Genomic DNA, 22,065 nt, shown 5'->3' with positions numbered 1-22,065 from the left:
ACCGAATATCGACATTGTTTGAGTGTAAACATTATAAATTATAAATAAATAAATGAGTCCCGTTCCGTCTGCAGCAGCGTCAAGTTCGAAGACACACCTGAAGTCGCAGTCGCGCGCCTACGTGCCATTATTTCGTGACTTTCGAGTGCTACTAACGCGGCCAAATCGCATAAAAATAGCAACGTTATACAAATACAAATTGTGGCCCGCTGTCGTGTGTTAAATGTGCATTTAAAATTTCCCCAAAAAAAAATAAAAAAACGGAAAGAGTTCTTTCTTCTCGTTTCACACAGTGTATTGTGCCAAATCAGAAATCTTTATATTTTCTGAACACCAGCAGTGCATATACAAATATCACACACAAACACACAACACACACACATACAGATTGCTGCTCCTTCAGTAATTCAATTGTTATTGTTGCTGCCGTTAATTGAATGTCCGAAAATAAAGGCATAATGCTGGCTAAATCTATGCAAAAACACGCTGGACGTGCCAAGGAGAAGGTAAGCTGTCATTACTAAATACGATATATGTATGCATTTGTTGGAGGCAGTTAAGCAATTGGGGCAAGAAATCTGTGACATTTTCTAGGGCGTGTGTTGCACAAATACCGCCCACTCGTGCGCCCAACTGTAATACCCTTGCTTGGGGGTCGTGTCCCTGTCCTATTTCCAATGGAGCGGCTGTCTGCGTACAATCAGAAGCTCTATAAACACACACACACACATATGCTAGAGCAAAAGAAAGTACAAACAACTTTTACATACATATGCACATATATACAGTTATGTATATGTATAACTGTTGTAAATGTTATACACATAGCTGTCACAGAAGATGCTCCAACGCCACCTGTCGTCTCGCTAGGGCGCTGCAATTGCAAGCTCTTCTCTTCTCTTCTCTTTTCTGTTTTTTTTTTTGTTTCTTTCTTTCTTTTTGTTGGGCGATCAAGTTTCTGGCTACGCTCAAAGCTTCGGCTCTGGCTGTCTCCTCTTGTTTTATGCTGCTCTTGTTTCATCTTTGCCGCCGCTGCGTGCACAAGTGAAAGTTTGGCGCTCAAGCATTGGTCCAGGAGCGGCTGTTCAGCTTTAATGTGAATGTCAATGCACGCACACATATACATATGCATATAAATGAGTGTAAAAGAGCTGCATTTTGACCCACTCGTTGGCACGTCGCGATGTCTTGTAAACAAGTTTTCGGCCACAGCCAAAACAGCATTCCAAAGCTGCCAGAAAATGCTGTAATCTAAGCTCTGAATGATGCTTTTTCTTTCTAGTGCCTCACTATTTCGTTGTATTGATTTGCTGCTGTCTCTCTTACACGCTCCCCATCTGTCTCTCTGTGAGTGTTTGTCTGTGTGTGTGTGTCTGCTTGGCATTTACAGTTGGATTTCTAAAGTTCGTTGGTATTTTCTATGCTCTTTGGGATGCGCTCGTGTTGGTCATTAAACTTGAACAAATTCTTTGGGCCTTTTCTAAATGTCGTATTGCAGGTTTTTCAATGTATTTTTAAATCTAGTCAGTGCAGCCAGTCGATTCACGCTATTCACTTAGTATTTCCTGGAATTGTAATTAGAATAGATTACGCATTCGTATTAACTGTAATACAGTGAATGTTCGAGATGTTCTTATTGGAAAGAGGAAAAGTTCCGATTTCTTTTTTTTAGTGTCTTAGATATATGAACTTTTTTAATCTATAAACTTCATATATATCTAATCTGTTTCCTTTTTAAACATTTTTTATTAAAAAAAAAATTAACTTTCAGGCAATTTTCTTATTGGATATTATCCTATTCGAATTATTTAAAAGTTCCCATTTAAATTTGCCGCTTTATATCTTAAGTATTTTAACTTTTTTAATCTATTAACTTCGAATAAAGTTCGGTTTTTTGAAGAATTGAAGATTTTGTTCGCATTCTTATTGGAATTACTACTGGCAGGGAAACGCTCTACTTGGCGAGTGTTCACTGTACTGTAAATTTCTAAAGAAGCATACATTCGTTTTTACATGCATATCCGAAAATTTCTAAATGTTCTAATTTGCTCTTTTTCTTTTCTAATTTGTGCAGAGTGCAGAAAGAAGAAGAAGAGTGGGATATTTCATAATTTGCGTAGAGTTTATTTTTAAAATTATAGACTAGTTTGTACTGAGCACGTTTCGCTGCCCGGCGCTTTGTATTTGCGCATTGTGTGCTCATTTCAATAAATGTACAATATGTAATACACGAGAGATAGAGATACAGTAAGAAAGAGAGAGGGTGAGAGAGAGAGAGAACAGTCTGCTGTGCGCCCCAGCAAAGAAGACCGTAGACGAGTAGAAGACACGGCATTTGCTTTAGAGAAAACTTGTCAAATCGCAACACACATTCGTCGCATAACTACAAGATACACATACGTATGCCTAGATACATTTTCATTTTGGGTGCGTGAATGGCCCAACAACGTATCCGTACGTGAAAAATGTCGCCTGGCAGTCAATCTTTAAATAGAGACGCCTCTCTCTGCGCTCCTCACTCTTCCATTCTCTATAGATACAAATGTATCTTTTGTTTTATAACTCTATGTGCTGGCTGTCGTAGCTGCCGCCTTCGATTTTGTATACATACATTTTTGCGCAAAAGCTACCCAAAACGCTTTTCTATCGCATAAGTAATTTTATTTGAATTTATTTAATTTCATTTTGAGTTTGTTGTATGCGTTGTTTTTTCTTCTTCTTTATTTTGCGAAATTTCGCCCGCGCTGCTGTCTCGCATTTTTGTTGCTATTTTTAAGCGCGTCCCGCAACAGCTGCCAAAATTTGCTTTTCACTTAGTTGTTGTTCACTATCAACTATTCCCCTCCCCTACCCTCTGCCCCTCTCTTTGGCAGCTGAACTGCAGTCAGCGATTGACATTTTATTGGCAGCTCAATTTATAGAAACTCACAAACTTGCCTGTTGCATATTGAACTTCGTGTATGTCGTTGCCGTATTTCAGTCTCGTCTTCTGCTGCTGCCTCGGCCCCTCTTTAAATGTCAATTGTATTTGGCTGAAACAAGATTGCGTAAAAAGGCACTTTAAACAACAAAATAATAGTAAGCAAAGAGATTAAATAAGCTTTGAACTGTTCACTTAAAGATTTTTTCTAATTATTGAATTATCAGAAACCTAGACAAACAACTTTTCGAGGGTAAAAAATTGCACGAAATTTGGGCAAACTTAAAGCGAAATAAAACCCAGATACTCTAAAGACTGGCAATTCTTTATATACAAGTATTAAGCTTACCAAAAACAATAATTCAATACATAGGAATGTTTTAGATTGTGTCGAGTGCTTTCTGTTTTCCCAGGCGCAAACATGAAGTACTGTCGTTACAGTAATCCAAAACCCAGAAGCTAAGACTATACCCGAAATCGAATCGTATTCGAAACGTGGCCAAAGCTTACAATAAACAAGCAATTAAATAAATACTTGGAACTGTTTGAAAATTGAGTTGAGCACAATTTACTGAAGCGCCAGCAGTTTGTAACCAAAAATCAAAAGCAGCGACTTGAGTTACAGATATTATAAATATTTATTTTGACGATACGCTTGGCTGGCTTTCATTGATTCGGACATATTGATTAGCAGGTGCAGCGCGTACGCCCCCAACCAGACAAAAATGGGGGGTGTTAACCCAACTGCAGATCGTGTATGAAGTGCCTCAATCGAGCAGACAACAGATTACGAATACTCGATTGGAGTATGCGTATAGAGATACGAGGCTGTGTCGCAGACAGATACAGATACACACACAGATACTTCGCATACAATTTGTGCACTGATAATAGGCTCTTGTGTGTGTGTGTCTCTCTGTCTGTGTGTGTGTGTTCGTGCTGTAAGCCATTTGATTATGGGGTATTTGTGGCGAGGCGAGCTTATTAAAAAATTCAATTATAGAAATTGCCAACAATAATAATCAACGCAAAGTGACGACTGCGCAATGTGGGAAACGTTTTCATATTTATTATATACTAGCATATATATTTCTTTTCAATTTTTTCACTCCTCGAAGTTTTCTTTTATGGAATATGTCGCGTCACTCGACTGATTGCATAACAATTGAATTACGTTTAGACATTTATCGGCGGCACTTCACTTGATTCATTTCATTTTACATCATTTCATTTGATTTCATTTAATGCAATGCAATTGTCCAGCAGCCACAACAACGGACATTTCTTCAATAGCTCAGAGAAATTGAAATCCTCAACTAGATATTCTGTGAGGTTCAAGTGCCGCGGCATGAACTCTGCGCGTATTCATCTAAAGCTTTCGATCGTTTGGCTTGAATTCATTATCAACACCTTTTTTGCGCTGTGCAACTTTAATAAAAATATCCACAAAATAAAAAAAAAAGAAAAACAATAACAAATATAATAAGCATGCCAAGCGAACAGCCACATTTTGAAGTGTTTGGCAAGGTCAATTACGGTTCGCAGTGCTCCACAGGTCGTATACGTAATTTGGTGTTGTTAACTTTTTATTAGCTGCGCTCGCACGAATACAACGACAACAGCAAGAGAAACAATGACAAATCAACATAGAACCTAACTTAATGCAATTAACATGATCGTGTGATTGAATCGATGATGTTAACTCAAACTATATAAATATATATATATATATATATATGGGATTAGCCTTGACTGTTCAGTTTTGACAGCCATTTTGCGTTTTGGCAACATCTTGAAATACTTTATACTCGATTGGCACACTATAATTTTGCATTATGCCAAAATCAATGAACTGGCGCCAAATTGTTTATTGAGTAAAGGAAATTTATGACAAATGCATTAATTATACTTATCTGTGGAAATGCTAAAAGCACAAAATATTCCGAGAATTTTAGATTTAATATCTAGCACACGTACTTTTTAGGGCAAATGCTTTTGTTTTAGCTGCAATTAATTTAATAAATTGTTATATGTATATATATATTTGAACAGCTGCGAATATATATACTAATGAGAACTTTATTGCCTCTTAATTAATGAACTTTGGTAAATGATGTAAATACTTTTTTTTTAATAGAAAGCCATGAAATACTAGTTAGGCGCTTACTCACTCCACTTCTGACGAATGTGTTGCTCTTTTCTATTTTTTATGGAGGTAATTTAAAAAGTTTATCAGTATTATCAGCGCCTACACTAGGTGTTTTGTGTTTATTTATGTGCGTATGCAATGTTCTTTTTTTTGTTTATTTATTTAGTACAAATGCTTGAGTACGTATTCCCATGTGAAACTCTATAGCCGAATGAATTTCAATAGCGCTGGCTATTGTCTGCGGAAATGTGAAAACTAGAGAAAACTCTGCCCTAGAACAAAAGCTGTGTCACATGAGCAGGTGGCTGGGGCTGGGGCCGGCGGCGGGGACTGTGCAGCTCGGATACTGGCACGCGATTCGCTTGGATATTGTTCCACATTTTGTGAATGCCATAGAGAATAATGCAAGTGGCAGATAAAAGTGTGCACACACAGAGCTGGATGCGCTGGCCTGGGAAGCATTTGGATTTGGCTTTGTTTTAAGCACCCTGTAAACATGATTATGAATATATACCTTGTGTATATGTATGTGTGTATATTTGCGCGAAAGTGCTGCCAGTTGCCAGTTATTGTTGTTGGCTACCAAATAACAAAATTCACAATAGCTGTAGCAAACCGGTTTCTAGCCGCAAACTGCGTTTCAGCTTATGCAATCAACGTTTATAAATATCAAATGCAAATATCATAAACAGACCAGCCCCTACCCCCCTCCACCCCCCCGCAGCGCCTTACCCCTTGTCGTCGCGCTCCTGGCTTAATTGAGTCGTTAAATGTGGCTAATCAAGTGGCAACTTTCTTGGGCTTTCGCCAATTCGCAATTCCCTGCGAACTTGAGGCTCCGGCCCTGCCTGCTGCAATTCTTGCAACAATATTACGTATACGCCCCGCAGCAAGCGTTTGCCTAATTTCGTTTAATTGCTAAGTGCTCAATTTTTCTCTCTGCTATGCATTTTTTTTTTTTTTGCATTTTCGCTTTTTGTTACGCCCGAATGCATCGCAAGTGGAACTTGGCAAACAAAAAAAAACACACACACACACACAAAAATTAGCATAGCTCACAAATCGCCGGCTTAACGAATCCGCACCTGGAAAACCATGGCGGGCAGGGGCCAGGCTGTGGCAACCTTCGTGTTGCACAACCGTTGACTGCAACCGGCAACGGCAATCAGGGACAATTGTTAGAGTGCAATCATAACTGCACCAAATTCGTACCACGGGCCATTGTCAGAGTGCTCGCCAGCTCTGAAGGTTGCCGTCGTTTTCAATTTGCTCAGCGCTCAATTGCTTTATGTAATAAGCCGTAACGAGGGAGCGGACATGGGGGCGGCTGAGGGGATGTGAAAACGGAAATGCAGACGCAGGCGTAGGCATCGTTAATTTCAATGAGATTTACTTGACATTTAATTACAACAGCGGTTAGTTTTCGTTGATAATAACAGTGCACACAAGATGTGATTGTTGCACGTAAGCTAAGCTCTGTTACTAGCTCTTATATTATATATATTATATCTGTGATATTTTTAAATCAATTATATACATGTGTTTGTGTGTAAGGCTACTTTTGAGCCGAACCCATAAAGTATATATATTCTAGGTAAGCATCTACAGACGAGTTAATAAAACCATGTCCGCCTGTTCGTCTGTCTGTTTCTATGCGTAGTAGTTTTTGTGATGGTATGCTTTATCTTATGTTACACTTTCCTGCAATTTCCTTGACCCCAGCTCACGCACACAACACACATACGCTAAGTATTCAAAAGCTCAAAGTTCTTCATAGACAGGCATGCAGTTGCCGAAAAGCTTCGCACAGCGAAAGCACACTAATACATAGGCGCCTTCACCAATACATGAACACATTCGCAAATTCGCAGCTGTTCAAATTAATTAACTATCTTAGTAAGATTATAATAGATTATAATAGTGGAGAAATTATTTCTTTTTATAGCGCTTGCTATCACGTTTTGGGCTTATCTCTGTTTAACTTGTCTGCATAAAATTCATTTATATTATTTGTTTCGTTCATTTTTTTCCCCCTAATGCGGTCTTTTGGCTTTTCGCATTATTATCTCATTGCAGGTAAGACAATTTCAATCTCTGCTGCACAAAAGATACAAACGGCTGCACTCGAATCGCATACATTTAACGACAATTGCGTTCGCAATGCGTTTGGCTAATGCAATTCCAGATACGTAACTCGTTGCTTGTAAATGCAATTTGAAATTTTTGAATTCAATGTAAATAAATTGAAATTGCCAATTGGCTGGCCCGTTGGCTGCGCCGATGTTTTGTAGTTGACTGGGCCCAAAAGTGCTTCAGCTTGGCATGTGTGTGTGTGTGTGTGTGTGTGTGTAACTATTTGTTGTAGTTGTTGTGCATTCCTACACACATACACACACTTACACACTCACATGACGGCGGCATCAGGTGTTTGCCTTGTAAGCCATTTGGTGGCATCGATCAAGTGGAAAATATGTTGGCGCAGATATTTATGTTTCTTACAGCCAGCTGAGCTGAGCCTTTAACAATTAGGAGCAGTTCACTGACTTTTTTTTTTTTTTTGCTTTTCATTATTTATATAATGTACCAAAAGAGTTGGGGGCGTGCCAATCAAATTGTCAATCGGTAGCGATGCGTGCAAAGCGTCGACTTGTCTATTTATGCGCAGCTCCGACAGCGAAATTTCCTGACACGACGCGAAAACCAACACACACTCACACACACACACACCAGCACAGAGTATAATTGGGCTCAGACTATTTATTAGGCATGCACGAAATCTTTTGTGGCACACTTTTTTCTTTTTTGCCACTTTGCCCATCTTCATGGAAAGCAAAATATATGAAAACATATGCTCGTGTGGTTTTAGCCATGAAGCCGAGCGCGAAGTCAAAGGAAAAAAGGCGCTGGCAAGTAGCGTTCGGTTATCTTGTAGATTTGCTTTTGGCCATTTGCTAGCTGATAAGTCGTCACAATTATTTTTTGTAATGGAATTTTGCGTTATCAGCACATGAAGCGTCCAGCACGGGCGAGTACTTACGACCCGTGCCATACGGAAACGCTGCCCGTTGCGCAATTCTCGGGGTATCTTTTGTCGATTGCCCTTTTCGTGTTATACAGCTTTTTTATTTTATATTTTTGGTGGCCTGTTGCCAATTCAATGATTTTATGGCCATACCGTTTTATTCTTTTAATTTACGCATGGAGCTGCTGCCTCAGATTTCGACTATATTATTATGATTAGGTGTGAATTGTTTTGTGTACAAGTCATGTTTCTGTTAAATTAAATTGATAAAGACATGTTGAGTGTAGAATAGTTATTTGTAGAATATATATGTCTATATGTACGCCTTTGATAACCTATGTTTAAGCATAAACTTTCCATTTTGAGACCACAATTGGTGTACAATATCTAATTTGCGGCCAAGTTGGTCACACGCTTATGCATGAACTTCCAGAAGTTTTTATTTTTATTGAAATTCTATTTAGAATTACTTATCTAAATATTAAACAATCTAAATTTGCTGTGGTCAATGGTTTCTCCATAGGTGCACATCGTTATTATATATTTTTTTTTAAATTAATACGCACAAGAAACTATTTAAAATATATGCACTTGCAATATTGAGAGAAGAGCTACCTTTTGGCCCTTCCTCTAATATGAATTCCACTCTATCCATCTCTATTTATCAATCCGCCTCTCCCTCTCTCTCTCTCTTTCTCTGTCTTCTTATATCTACATATCTTTATCTCTCTCTATCTCTATCTGTAGTAAATAACTACAATTATATATACAGTTGAGTGAAACACGAAAAGCTCGCCTTTCTATGCGATTTTCATCAATTCAAGGTAGGCCTGTCTTCCGCTTTCGCAGCGTTGAAAATCAACATTTTCTGTCTGGCGCTCTAAAATATTCGAATAGTTTGTTTGGTTAGCCACACAATTTGTTTTTCTCCGACAATTTGTATTTGTTGCTCTTGACCCGCTTTCCACAGTTCAGCAAACAACAAATCTACCAAATTGTAAACCATAAAGTTCATCTAAAAATCGAAAAAAAAAACAAGCTAAAAACCAAAGTACCATTTGTACATTCATTTTTTGTTTACTCGCATGTTCGGTTTTAATGGTGCGTACTATTTGATTGCCCAACATATCGTTGAGCTGCGTCATGCAGCGTCACGTGCCGTTGACTACTTTGATTTTGGCTCTGATATCTATGCAAATCACGTGCCAAAACAAAGCCCAGCTCAATGCCTGATATAGTGTCTAGATGTGGTGTCTACCTGTTGCCGTTGAAGCAACAGCCAAATCTTTCATTTGCACAGCATTGTGAAGCGACAGCGACACAGATTCGAGTTAGAAGATACAGCAAAATACGACAACGAATGGCCTGAAAAAGGTTTCCTAAGTCGCACTAACTAACTATAAATGACACTGTGTTAGTTCATAATGAGACATGTGCTAAGTGTGAGCTCATGATTTGACCGCATTGCCGGGCAACAGAAGAGAGAGGCAGAGAGAGGGAGAGGGAGAGGGAGAGACATGCAAAGTACCTCACAGATAGCATATATAATGCATACTTATCGATATATATATATACATATAAATATTCTCAATAGCTTGTGATTGATTAGCATGGCTCTATCATATGCCTGGGCACGACCACAAAGACTTATATAACGACAATACGTCTATGGCATTGTCCGGCCGCAAAACTCTGTAGAATATACTATATACTATATATATATAAATGTGTGTGCGTGTATTTTGAGCTAATTTTTATATATCGGCGCAGCAGCGTCACATTTTTCACGTTTCTGCCAAAAATAAAAGAAAATAAACAAAATTTGAATACACATGAAGAAATATGCGTGTATGTATTGGTTGAAGATTAACGATAAGTTAATGTGCGCTAATTATTTAATTGACAAATTGAAAATTGTTTTTGTTTTCTTAATGATTTTCGGTTATATAACGTAAAATTTCCATACGATAACGAATTGTAAACGAATTAGATATTGGGAAATATTTAAGAGTAAAACTTAATCTTGAAAATAGAAATATATAAAGATAGATATTCCTAAATGCTTCGAGAAACCTAAGAACGAGCAGCGAATCAATAGAGTTAGATTTTTAGCTGATATTGTGGCTATTGAGCGGAGAATTTAGTCAAAGCAATTAATAATTAGTAATTATTCTTTGTGTATAAATATAACTACAAAACATTGTAATTATACACTACCTTCACAGTCTTTCGCTTGGTAGAAAACACAAGGTACTCAAAAAATTGTAATTATTAGTAGGAAAAAAAAAAATTATATTATCAATATACCCATATTTTTCTCGCAGTGTAAACATGTGCGCGCCTCACTCAAATCTCTCACTCGCTCTCTTTCCCACTCACTCTTTCTTGTATACTCTCCGCTCACAGCAAAAGCTTTTACACACACATTTGTCTCCACATGTCTTGGCCCAGTAAATTCTTTGCAGTTGGCAAAAATATTTGCATTTCTTATTAGCCAGCACAGCACAGCACAGCGTAATTATACTAAATGCACGTATACATTATATGCACATATGTATGTTTCCATAAGACAGATAATACCTATTTGCATATGTATTTAATTTTGTTCTTGTTCTTCGGTTTTTGGGCTGTGTGTAAATGCAGTAAATTGATTTACGGCTGCGCTTTTAACTGGGCTAATTGCATTTGACAGTCTTTCGATGAAGCCAAACAAAATCACTTCAATCCATGCCATCGACTGTTGACCAACTAAATGCGTAGTGAAATGTTTTTCGAATAAATAGAAAACGTGTAAAGCTAATTGCAAAGCGTAATGCCGAGCAGGTTAGATAAACAACAAGCTTAACAAGCAACAAAATCAATTCAACAAAAATAATGTGCACGCCAGAAAAATGTGGAGAAAAGCCCAAGCACAATTAAGTTAAAAAAAAAAAATTGAAAAAAAAAATTCAAATAATTATTGAATGAAATGCCAAGAAATTGTTAATAATCGCAGCAAAATTTTTTTTTTTTTGTTACCTTTCGAATGCTCGTAGCAAGCGCAGATATTAACGATGTATTTAGACAGGCTTAGACAGGTTTTCCATTATTTTATGTCATTATGAACATTTACGCCACGTGTGTGTGAGAGTGTGTGTGTGTGTGTGTGTGTGAGACGCCGCCTATTTCCGTTGGGGACAGTTTTTGTTTTTGTTTATTGTATCTTGTTTATATGTCTGGCTATACAAACAGCAACAGGTTGCCAGTTTAGCCAGTTCTTTTTAGCCAAATTCTTTGGACTTACGTAACTGAAAGTTTCTCCCTTTGTTTCCCATGTTTCAATTAGCCAAACTCTATTCTTTCAAATCATAAACAAACTTAATTTATTGCTCAGCCAAAGGTAACAGCAATTTGTCAACTGCTTGTCTATATATATATATATATATATATATATATATATATCTTTTGTCTAGTTATAACTAATGCTAATAGATAAATCATGAGAGAGAGGGAGACAACGGCTGTGGGGACTCTAGCATAGATAAATATTATTTATTTTCTTTGGGCATTTCAGTCGAACTTTCTACCGAGTTTCACTTTCCACTTGCTTAAGCTTAAAGCGATAAAGTCGCATCGACCGCGAAAGAAAGCCCAAACGATGCCAGAGAGAGGGAGAGAGAGAGAGAGAGAGGGAGACAGGGAGAAAGAGTATTGAAAGAAATTAAGCAAATGAAGCCAAAGTTGAAAACGTCGCATAAACAAATCGAATTCGAATTCGATTGCGCAATGAAATGCTTTAATTAACATACATGTCTATATTATACAAAATTATGTATAGTATGTGCGTTTTCATAGCCTCGATCCAGAGTTCAGTGCGGTTTTTCTCTTCGCCATTTGTATACCCTCCAAGAGGGTATATAGGTTTTTTGTGAATGTATGTAACAGGCAGCTGAAAGCATCTGCGAGCCAATAGAGTATATGTATATATATATGCCACTCCCTACTCCTCCGTCTCGCGCAAGCTGCAATTTGTGTTGTTGGCAAAAAGTCTAGGGTATCTCCCAGTCGGGCATACACAACTAGACTCTTAGTTTATTTAATTTTAACTTGCAATCGATTTCTGAGCATAATCAACTACTTCAAACTGAAGTCTCTCTCAATTTCCTATCCCAAATAAGTTGTCAAATTGGCTTCAGGCAAATGAAATATCTCATGCCAGTTTATGGATGTTGTAAAGCCCTGTCTGGAGGCCAAGTTGGCTTGATAACGCTTGGGCATATCCCAGTAATAACTATCAAAAGCGATTTCTGCTTGACCAGCTAATTGGCCGTTCGGTTTCTAATGCGGATGTAGCTTCTCGCATTTCTATAAACTTATTTCCAAATTGAACTCTTCTGGAAAATGTTGGTTTTTGTGCACTTTTTTAATTAGCTTGTTTATTTTTTATTTTAGCGCTTTCTCATTTCTAGCAAATCATGATTTAATGACTATTACTAACAAGATATACGATCTGTTCTCAGCTCAGTGCAAATTGTTGTTTTTGCTCTCTTCGCATGTTTTGTTGTTTTTGCTGCCAACTTGATCTCAGATCAGTTTAAGTCATATGACTTATTGCCTGCGAGCAGGGAGGGGAGGGGGGGATGTGGGGGCTCAATCAAGAACCGGTTGCTGCCCACAACAACCGTTTTTTTTTTCTCTCTCTTGCTGTCACCATTGGTGTCTATCATGCTTACATATATGGAGAGTTTTTTTGCTTTTACCGCTAACCGCGGGCAACTAGCTAAAAATGTGCTTTTGTGGTAATAGGTTAGGTCTCCACACACACACACACACACACACATAGCCGGATTACATGCACAGCTTGCATGTTATTAAACCAGGCGGCACTTGTCGACGGCCTCAACTTTGCCGCTAGGCGAGGCCATGCGCGTTTGCCTTGTGGGCGTGGCAGTCGGCAACTCTGCTCTGACACCGTTCTCTGGTCGTGGCACATTTTTCCATAGCCATCATTTCTCTTATTCATTTGCTGCGCTCTCCTCCTGCACTTCCCCTGCCCGCTCTTCCCTTGCACTCACTCGCTTGTCTCGCACTTTTGCCGGCGGCAGCAATTTCTACAAACTTTGTTTTTTTTTTCACAATTGTTTTTATTGTCTGTTGTCTGTTGCCTGTTTATGTTTAATATTCCCTTTTTTTTTGTATTGTCTCTCTTGCCATGCTCAACTTGTTGTATCTACAATAATTTCTAGTTTAGCTGACGTTGCCATTTCGCATACCCTCGAAACGGATTGCCCAGCAGCTGGGGTATATTGTTTAGTGCTTGAGATGGTTCTTAAATTGCAAGCTAAAATACTGAATGCATATTTTGCCTGATCTTTGACATAGTTATGTACCGAAAATAGTTTGGATATTTCTAGATGGTAACTGGGGTTCGTAGCCAACCTTTGGCTTTGGCTTCTTTCTCTTTCGCTTTTTCTCTCTCTTGCTTTTTTTATTTGTCTTGTAGCTGTCTGTAGATTGCTTATAAACTGGGCCAACGCTTGCCAGCTAGCTCCGCGCCCTCCCCTCCCCCTTTGCACAGCCCGCCTTAACAATATGTCGGCTGCTGCACTTTACTTTTGTTTGCCAGCCCATCTTGATGGGCGTGCCTATGTGTGTGTGTGTGTGTGTGTGTGTGTGTATTGTCTACTCTTGCTTCGATTTATATTTATGTATTGCACTTTTTGAAAGTTGAATTATTTTGCAGCTACAAGATACTTATGCATCTGGTATCTGGTATCTTGTAGGCTGTTGTTATTGCTGATGTTGTCATCGATTGCTGCTTGTTGCTTGTCTGTGACTCCTCTGTACGCCCACGCCCCCTGCTACGCCCCGGCGGCAGAGCTTGGTGTCTGGCTTGTGGCCAAAAGCTTAGCCCACGTTTATGCTCGTCTACGCACATGTTGCATGTTGTGTGCCATTAGCCAATAGCCAAATAAACTGTTTTGGACCACATCTTGTCTATGGTTATATATATATCGTATGCGTACATATGGCGACAGTCAGTGCGAGAGATGGCACATATGATTTTTAAATAAATGACACACGCTAGATATATGCATATGCTCTATATATATATCGTACGTGGCTGGGAGAGTACGATGACGCAAACTTTAAACAAAATAGATATTTCTATATATACTCGTATTATATATATATATATCTATTTGGAGAAGGACGCATGCCAAATGCTCTGAGACCTGCTCGGCGGCAGTTGAAAAGGCCTCTGACTACGGTCGCCGCCTCGATAACCACACAAAGTCCAATCATTCGCCAATAACGCAATCATATCTATTTGCATAGAAGTTGGGGCCAGCTGGGGAGCTAATTGACAATGAAATTGATAATAAATCTGTTTGCGTGCTTATTAATAAAACTTTGAGCCTTGGCAACAAACAATATTTAAAGACCACGCAACGCCCACAAGCCGCACGTTGCATGTGGCTGAAAGATTTCTACACGTGGGCATATCCGATAGTTGTGTGTATGTAACTGCAGTCTACGTCGAACCAATTAAGGTTAACAATAACAATAACAAAATCAAAAAAAGCATTCGTACAGTTAAGTCTTGGCTCGTTCTTGTCGCTTTTGCCGGGTTTCAGTTACAAAAATGGTCATCAAATGCGTCAACAAGTTGCTGGGAAGCTACCCACAATAAAGTCGTGTGTGTGCTGGTCAGTGTGCCCATAAAAGGTTTTTATGTGTGTGAGCTACACTTGTTGAATGTGACCATAGCAATATTATATATGTGATATACACTGAGCGAAAGGCAGAAAATAGCAGCAACATTTTACATTTATTGAATGAAACTCAAGTCCATCATCTTTTTGGGCTGTCGAATCTTGGCTAATAAAAGTATTTACCTTATTTGTTGGCTGAAAAAAAGGTTATGTTGTCATATTTGGTATCTGGACTATTTAAACAAATTTTATGAGCAACATTCAAAACTTTCCATATCCGTACACGCTTCCTAAAATGCTGAAGATTTATCAATGCATAAATAAATTTTAATTTCTAAAAATTGTTTTTTATTTCGTTCCGTTTTGGAAAAGTTTTTCTAATAGCAAAAGATCATGGACGCAGATTTCTTAAATTAATAAAATTTTAAATGAATTAATAGAATATAAAACTCAACTCAACTCAAATTCAATGCATGAAATTCAACATGCTGCCATTGAATGCTGTGCATCTATTTAATTATAGATTCTTAAAATAATGAATCATATATTTTTTTTAAATTATAATTGTTCTAGCTTCTATAAGAACAACTATTCCTGGCAACCAAAGCACTTTAATTTCAAATGTAAGCCAATCGTCGTAAACATTTTCCTTAGCACTCATTTGCAAGGGCATTTGAGCTTCGTCATGTTTGTTGTCTTTACGATTTTGACGCTTACATCCACCTGTGCCTAATTTGATATGCGTATGGCATACGTGTGTTTAAGGTAACATTTCCTATGGAGGAAGTACGCACTGCGCGCTCTCACTCGACACAGTTGCAAGCGTGTTTTGGCCCATCACGAATTATCTTAGCTGTTTGTCTAAGTCTATAATTTCTATCTCAAAATTTGTTAAGAATGTTGATTAGCTATCTCTTATCTAGGCTCAAATATTTGCCAAAGTTGTGGCTTATTAGCCTTGTGGCTAGCGAAAAAGTTGCCCAGCTAAATGTTGCGTTGCGTATACGCAGCGTGTTACAGCTTGTGGCTGTGACACAGTTAATTGTCGCGCTCTCTCTGTCACACACACTCTCTCTCGCTCTCTCTCTCTCTCTCTACATCTGTGCAGTCTCCTTTATTGTCTGTTTCAGTTCCCTGTATGTGTGGGGTCACATTTGCGGCGTGGGTGTTTCTGAAAAACTGTTACAAGGTTGTGTCAGCAATTGACAACTTATCAACACGCCGCCTGCCTCCTGCCCCTTGCCGCTCACCGCTTGCCACATTCCAGTTTGGTCATTTTCATCTTCTTAAGTATCTGCAGCCGCAAATTGACCGGAGGCAGCCGTCCGAATTGCGTTCTTAACCCCAATTTGGATGTGGACAGCCATGTGGCAACAGATTTAGCGCTTTGCTAAATTGTCTTCGTCTTCTACTCATTTTTTTTTTGTTCTTTGTTGGCTTTGTTGTTGTTGGTCTGTTCCTCTTTTCTATGCTATTTTTTGCGAGTTCAGACATGTAAAAAACTGAACAAAAACTTAGCCGGGCACAGGCAATGCTTGCCAAATGATTTTTCTTATTTATAAATGCGCCATTTGTTGGCTACAATGTGTGTGTGACTGTGTGTGTGTGTGTGTGTGTGTGTGTGTGCTAAGTGCAAATGAAATATGTTGCCACTACAGTGGTAATTGGGCTGAGATTACGTGGTCGGGCTTGAACAGAGCTACAGCCCACACTTTAAGCCAGTTTATCAATGACCTTGGTCTACACCCACACAAACACACTTGATCCGTCTGTAACTGGTTATTAAATTCGTATTTGTCCTACACTTGCAGATTCTACAAAACTTGGGCAAAGTTGATCGCACCGCAGATGAGATCTTTGATGATCATTTGAATAATTTCAATCGCCAACAAACAAATGCCAATAAATTACAAAAGGAGTTTAATAACTACATAAGATGCATACGCGGTAAGTCTTGACTCGCTATGCAACTGCTCAACATTAAATTTGAACTCTTTCTATTCGTTTTGTAGCCGCACAAACCGCCTCAAAGTCGCTGATGGATGCCGTTTGCGAAATCTATGAGCCACAGTGGAGCGGCTATGATGCACTGCAAGCACAAACTGCCGCCTCGGAGAGCTTGTGGCTGGACTTTGCACACAAACTGGGTGATCAGGTGCTGATACCGCTTAACACATACACCGGACAGTTTCCCGAGATGAAGAAGAAAGTGGAGAAACGCAATCGCAAGCTCATCGACTACGATGGCCAACGTCATTCGTTCCAGAATCTGCAGGCCAATGCCAACAAGCGGAAGGATGATGTTAAGGTATGCCGTTGCATTTAACTAGTTGAGAATTCTAAACGAATTGTTTGCTTTGTTCCATGCCACATATGTAGCTTACCAAAGGTCGTGAACAATTGGAGGAGGCACGTCGCACCTACGAAATTTTGAATACGGAACTGCACGATGAGCTGCCCGCCCTCTACGATTCGAGAATATTATTTTTGGTTACCAATTTGCAGACACTGTTCGCCACGGAGCAGGTGTTCCACAATGAAACGGCCAAGGTAGGCGAAACGATATGCACTCATATAGAATATACCCCAATGATATTTACATGCATATTGTCATAGATCTATGCGGAACTTGAGGCAATTGTTGACAAACTGGCTACAGAATCGCAACGTGGCTCAAATACGCTGCGCAAACAAACAAGTAAGTTCTTGTAACAGCCCTCATATACTCCATCTAAACTAATAATGTTCTGTGTGCCACAACAGTAAATGCTATCAAGACGTCGAGTCCAGTGCAATCGCCAGTAAATAAACTGAATAACGCCAATGCCAACAACAGCAACTATCAGAATCAAATCACCACAAACGGTGGCTCCAGTCTGGCCAACAGTCGTAAGTAGTAAACGCCCCCGAGGGGCGTGTTTCTCAGCTACAGATACTATCTAAAAAGAACTGAAACTATTTTCGAGTTTGATTATTCGTTTTTTTGTTTTTTTTTTTGTTTTCGATATTTATGAAATCTTACGCATTTACGTTTTTTATTTCGTTTTTTTTTTTTTTCGCTTCTTTTCCTTTCAATAAAAAAACCAAAAATATAAATTATAAATTGCTCAAAACTGTAAAAAAAAAAATATTTGCATTACACATCGCCAAAGTGTAAAATAAATTCCCAACTTCTTTATCCTTTTTTATTTGATGTATAAAAATACCAAAAAAAAAAAAAAAAAAAAGAACTCAATATTATACACAATATATAAAATATTTGTATATATATATTTCATATATTATCTATTCTATGCACCATATTATATGTTTATGCAAAATTTAAACGATATTTTTTTTTCTAGTTTTTGGCAATTTATAAGTAAAATTTGTTAGTTGTCGCCAGACTAATTTGATTAACGTTCCACATTCCATTTGTTGACGCGCTTCGAACTAAAACATGTAAAAATGTTTCTCTTGTATTTTTTGTATATGTAATGCGGTCTGGTCTAATTAAGTAGTTAATAAATACTATTTATTTAGTTTGCTTGATTAAATCAAGACGATAATTTTGAGCACTGCATTTGATACAAATTTTCTTTGATATATAGTCGTGAGAGACAAATGGAATGTTGTTTGCTGTCGCTTTTTACTTTGACAAATCGGACAAGAAAAACTTTCAACTTCTATCCAAGTGCCCATAACAATGCATGTGTTCAGTTATATAACTATTTTTACTTTACGTTCTTTTCTCTTTTTTATTATGAATTAAAATGTATTGTTTTTGTTGGAATGATGCTAACCCTACCCAAAAAAAATATATATAAAAATTAACAACAACAAACACCACACATTAAAAAAACAAAACAAAACATGCAACAAAATCAATATCAACGTATATAAAAAAAAAAAAACAAAAACAAAAACAAAAACCAAATAGCAACATCCACAAGCTCGTCCATGGTTGAGCCACGATTTGATTCAGTTTCTTCAACGCCAGAACCGACGCCAGAGTCGGCACAGCTTTCAGAGCCACCGCGCAGTCCCGTGCTGCGGCTGGAGAAGGCAGCCGCAGGAGCAGCAGGCACAACTAATGGCATCACAGCAACAAAGCTCGTGGACCACGCTGAGCTGAGCAGCCCGAATGCCAATACAACGACAACAACAGCAGCAGGAACAGGAACAGGAACAGCAGCCAAGACAGAGGAGACAATCAGTGAGGTGACAACAGATGGCAAGGAAACAACAACAACAACGACAACAACCACAACAATAACAAGCACATTGAATGGCAACAATAACGAGCAGCAGCCGGCAACAAATGCGACAGCAACAACACACGGCAGCAACAATACGGCCAACAACACGACGACAGGCAACAGCACAGGCAACAGCACAGGCACAGTCACAGCCAAAGAGCCGGGCAAACAGCCAAAGGAGCTGCCGGATGGCCAGGCGAATGCCAATGGCAATTCGAGTTCGCTTGAGGAGCATAAGCAAAAGAAATTAGGTAAAGAAACAACAACAACAAACACAAATGCAACGCACTCAGTTACAGATACAGAAACAGTTAGCGATAGCCAAAAACAATTAGTTAATAGCCAAACTGTTAATAAGCATTTTAATAAGAATCCCTTCGACGAAGATGACGAACGCATCTACGAGGTGCCCCAGGGTGAGTAAGCGTCCAATCTACGATCTACTCCAAACAAAACAAAACAATACAAAAAAAAAACAAAAAACAATTACAAACTGGGTCTGTCTGTGCATTTCTCTACACTTGTGTGTCTGTCTGTCGTTTTGACGTCTCTTGTTGGGCACCAACCACCAATCAATCCAATCCATCCACCACTTGAACACAATTCTCTGTAGTATGCTCCATTTATTGAAATGGAGCTATATATGTTTTGGTTGCCCGATAGAGCCTGAGCGTCTGACAGCGGCTTGTCTATTGTATATTGTATCTCTTAAATGCTTCAGTTTCTGTTATGATGTCTGTATCTGTATTCGTATTGTTTAACCGCAAAATTGTATACAACGGGCCAAAGCATGTGCGTTTCGGGCGTATCTTTAATATATATATCATATTATATAAGCTGTATTACTTATCCCGTTCGATTCTGGGGGCAGTCAACGAGCTGTCGAGTCCTTTATCTCATGCTCAGCATACAAGTATATAAATTTTTAGCATCAATGCGAAGCATACTGGTTGCGTTTCAAACTAAACACAGCTGTTCAAATTTGAGATATTTTAGTAAATCTTGGCTTTAAACTTAGAGCAAGCCTTGTAATTCGGCCACTCGGCAACAGATGGCGCCACCAGCTGCTGTTTACTTTGAAATGCACGTTTAGCACATCTTAAACTATTTGTTTTCACTCGTCTCATATTATTATAACGCATTTCTATGACCTTACAATATGCTTGTACATATCGTTATCATTCTCACAAATAGTTGGGTATACAAAATTATAGTAAATACGCACACACACACACACACATTTATGATAATGCTGCGCTAGTAATAAGTGGCAAATTGTTGGTAAGAGCAAAAAGATAATAAATAAAACAAAAATATAAAACTGGTTGCAGGTGGCTACAGCAAGTAGGTTTTTAGTCGTAAGTCGTACTCATTCATTTTGATCACCATTTAAACACCGCTTGCACGTTCGCTGCTTAAGTCTTTTGTATTTATGGATGGATGGAGCTGTTGACGATGTACTACTAGCAAAGCTACCTCTATTAAAACCCGACTAACCCATACAGGCTGCGAGTTTTTATATACCACATTAACAGCAAGTTCTGTTCTTGCTTTTGTGCACTAAAATTACAAATTGAGTTATGCATACCTTCGATGTACAACTAATAAGTTATTTATGGCAATGAAACCCTTTTGTTTATTTATACCGGATTTTTATTCACAGATGCCAACACCGCTGATTTGCCACCTGGTGTGCTATATCGCGTGAAGGCGACCTATGGCTACGTTAAGGAAGATGTCGACGAGCTGAGCTTTGAAATTGGCGATACCATACGCGTCATCGAGTATGATGATCCCGAGGATCAGGTAAAACTAATTTAGGTCGACACACACAACTATTTGAATGCCACTTCAGTTCCAATTATTGTGCATGCCGCTAGTCAACCCTCCCGAGTTAAATGTGTATAGAATTTCACTACTTGTCTTTATTGAATGTAGTTTTTTATTAACAATTTACAGGAGGAAGGCTGGCTAATGGGTCAAAAGGAGGGCACAAACGAGAAGGGCCTCTTTCCGGCCAACTTTACGCGTCCCATTTGAAAAGCTGACGCCGCGACGATGACGGGATAAATGCAACAACTAATAAGAAAAAAACATGCAACAACAACAACAACAAGAACAACAAGAACAACAACAACACCAACTTCAACCCACAATTTTTGTTATACAATTATATACAAAAAAAAAAAAAAAACAAAAATACATTTTACACACATTTTACAAATTTCGATGAACAAACTTAACTTTCGGCCAAATTTATACACAGCGCTGCGACGCCTCTTTTTTTTTTGTCATGTCCATAAGAACCTGTGGTTTTTTCTTTTTGTCAAATTTATTGTTTGGATTATTTTAAATTCGTGTTTGAATTCGTATGCAATAAACAGGAGTCTTGTATTTGTTAAAGCAGTGCTTCCAAACATTAACTATTATTACTATTATTATTATTATTATTGCTATTATTATTGTTGAGAAATGATTGCACACAAAATATATATTTTGAGAATGTTTCAGAAATATTATTTTCCTAGCTGTAAGCCTAAACAAAAACAAAAACAAAAACAAAACATAAACAAATCTAAAATCATAAACATCATACACATACGTATATATATATATATATATATATATATATATATATATATATATATATATATATTATTTGTTAAATCTATTATTGTGCTCATAATTAACACGAACAAAATGTATCTAATTTGTAATCTGTTAAAATCAAAAAAGTTAAAGACGAACAATTTAACGCATATCACTCGATAAGAAACATGTTTCAAGCATGTTTGCCAGCCGAGAGAAAGATATCCTTTTGTATATTATGTATTTTGCAAAACATATGTAGTACGAGTTTTTTATAGTCAATCGAGTGTTTTGGAATGCAAGAAGCAAAGCGAAATGGGACAACAGAAGTTACCTATTTTCTTTTTTTTTTGTTGGCATTTCATTGGTAAATCGGAATACGGCATTAAATTGTTTTTTATTCATTTAAATTAAATACTAATTTGTAGCTGTTATTTAGTTAAAGCAACCGA

The 22,065-nt window shown here is 38.0% G+C and overlaps 1 protein-coding gene across 4 annotated transcripts; it reads left to right on the top strand.

Annotated features, from left to right (window-relative positions):
- The first annotated feature begins 41 nt into the window (after positions 1-41).
- Amph (amphiphysin) lies at positions 42-21,224 on the top strand. Of its 4 annotated transcripts, none has more exons than XM_032436076.2 (9): positions 44-506; positions 16,598-16,733; positions 16,799-17,094; positions 17,166-17,336; positions 17,403-17,484; positions 17,550-17,675; positions 18,766-19,275; positions 20,688-20,830; positions 20,984-21,224. In XM_032436076.2, exons 1-9 carry the CDS (start codon positions 438-440, stop codon positions 21,062-21,064), a joined length of 1,614 nt encoding a protein of 537 aa, XP_032291967.1. In that variant the 5' UTR covers positions 44-437; the 3' UTR covers positions 21,065-21,224. The 4 variants fall into 4 exon arrangements, with proteins under 4 accessions (XP_070066640.1, XP_032291967.1, XP_032291966.1 ...); XM_032436075.2 differs by having other exon boundaries at positions 47-506; positions 18,706-19,275; XM_002050705.4 differs by lacking the exon at positions 18,766-19,275 and having other exon boundaries at positions 48-506.
- Positions 21,225-22,065: the final 841 nt, after the last annotated feature.

Source organism: Drosophila virilis, chromosome 5 (genome assembly GCF_030788295.1).
Source record: "Drosophila virilis strain 15010-1051.87 chromosome 5, Dvir_AGI_RSII-ME, whole genome shotgun sequence".
Classification (NCBI taxonomy): Eukaryota; Metazoa; Arthropoda; class Insecta; order Diptera; family Drosophilidae; genus Drosophila; species Drosophila virilis.
The sequence above is the reverse complement of the archived record's forward strand: the minus strand, read 5'-3'. Positions and strand labels throughout refer to the sequence as shown.

Coding starts and splice junctions, on each gene's coding strand:
- Amph (XM_032436075.2), top strand. CDS start 438: ATGTCCGAAAATAAAGGCATAATGCTGGCTAAATCTATGCAAAAACAC. Junction 507..16,597: donor CTGGACGTGCCAAGGAGAAG/GTAAGCTGTCAT, acceptor CTACACTTGCAG/ATTCTACAAAACTTGGGCAA. Junction 17,676..18,705: donor CTCCAGTCTGGCCAACAGTC/GTAAGTAGTAAA, acceptor AAAACCAAATAG/CAACATCCACAAGCTCGTCC.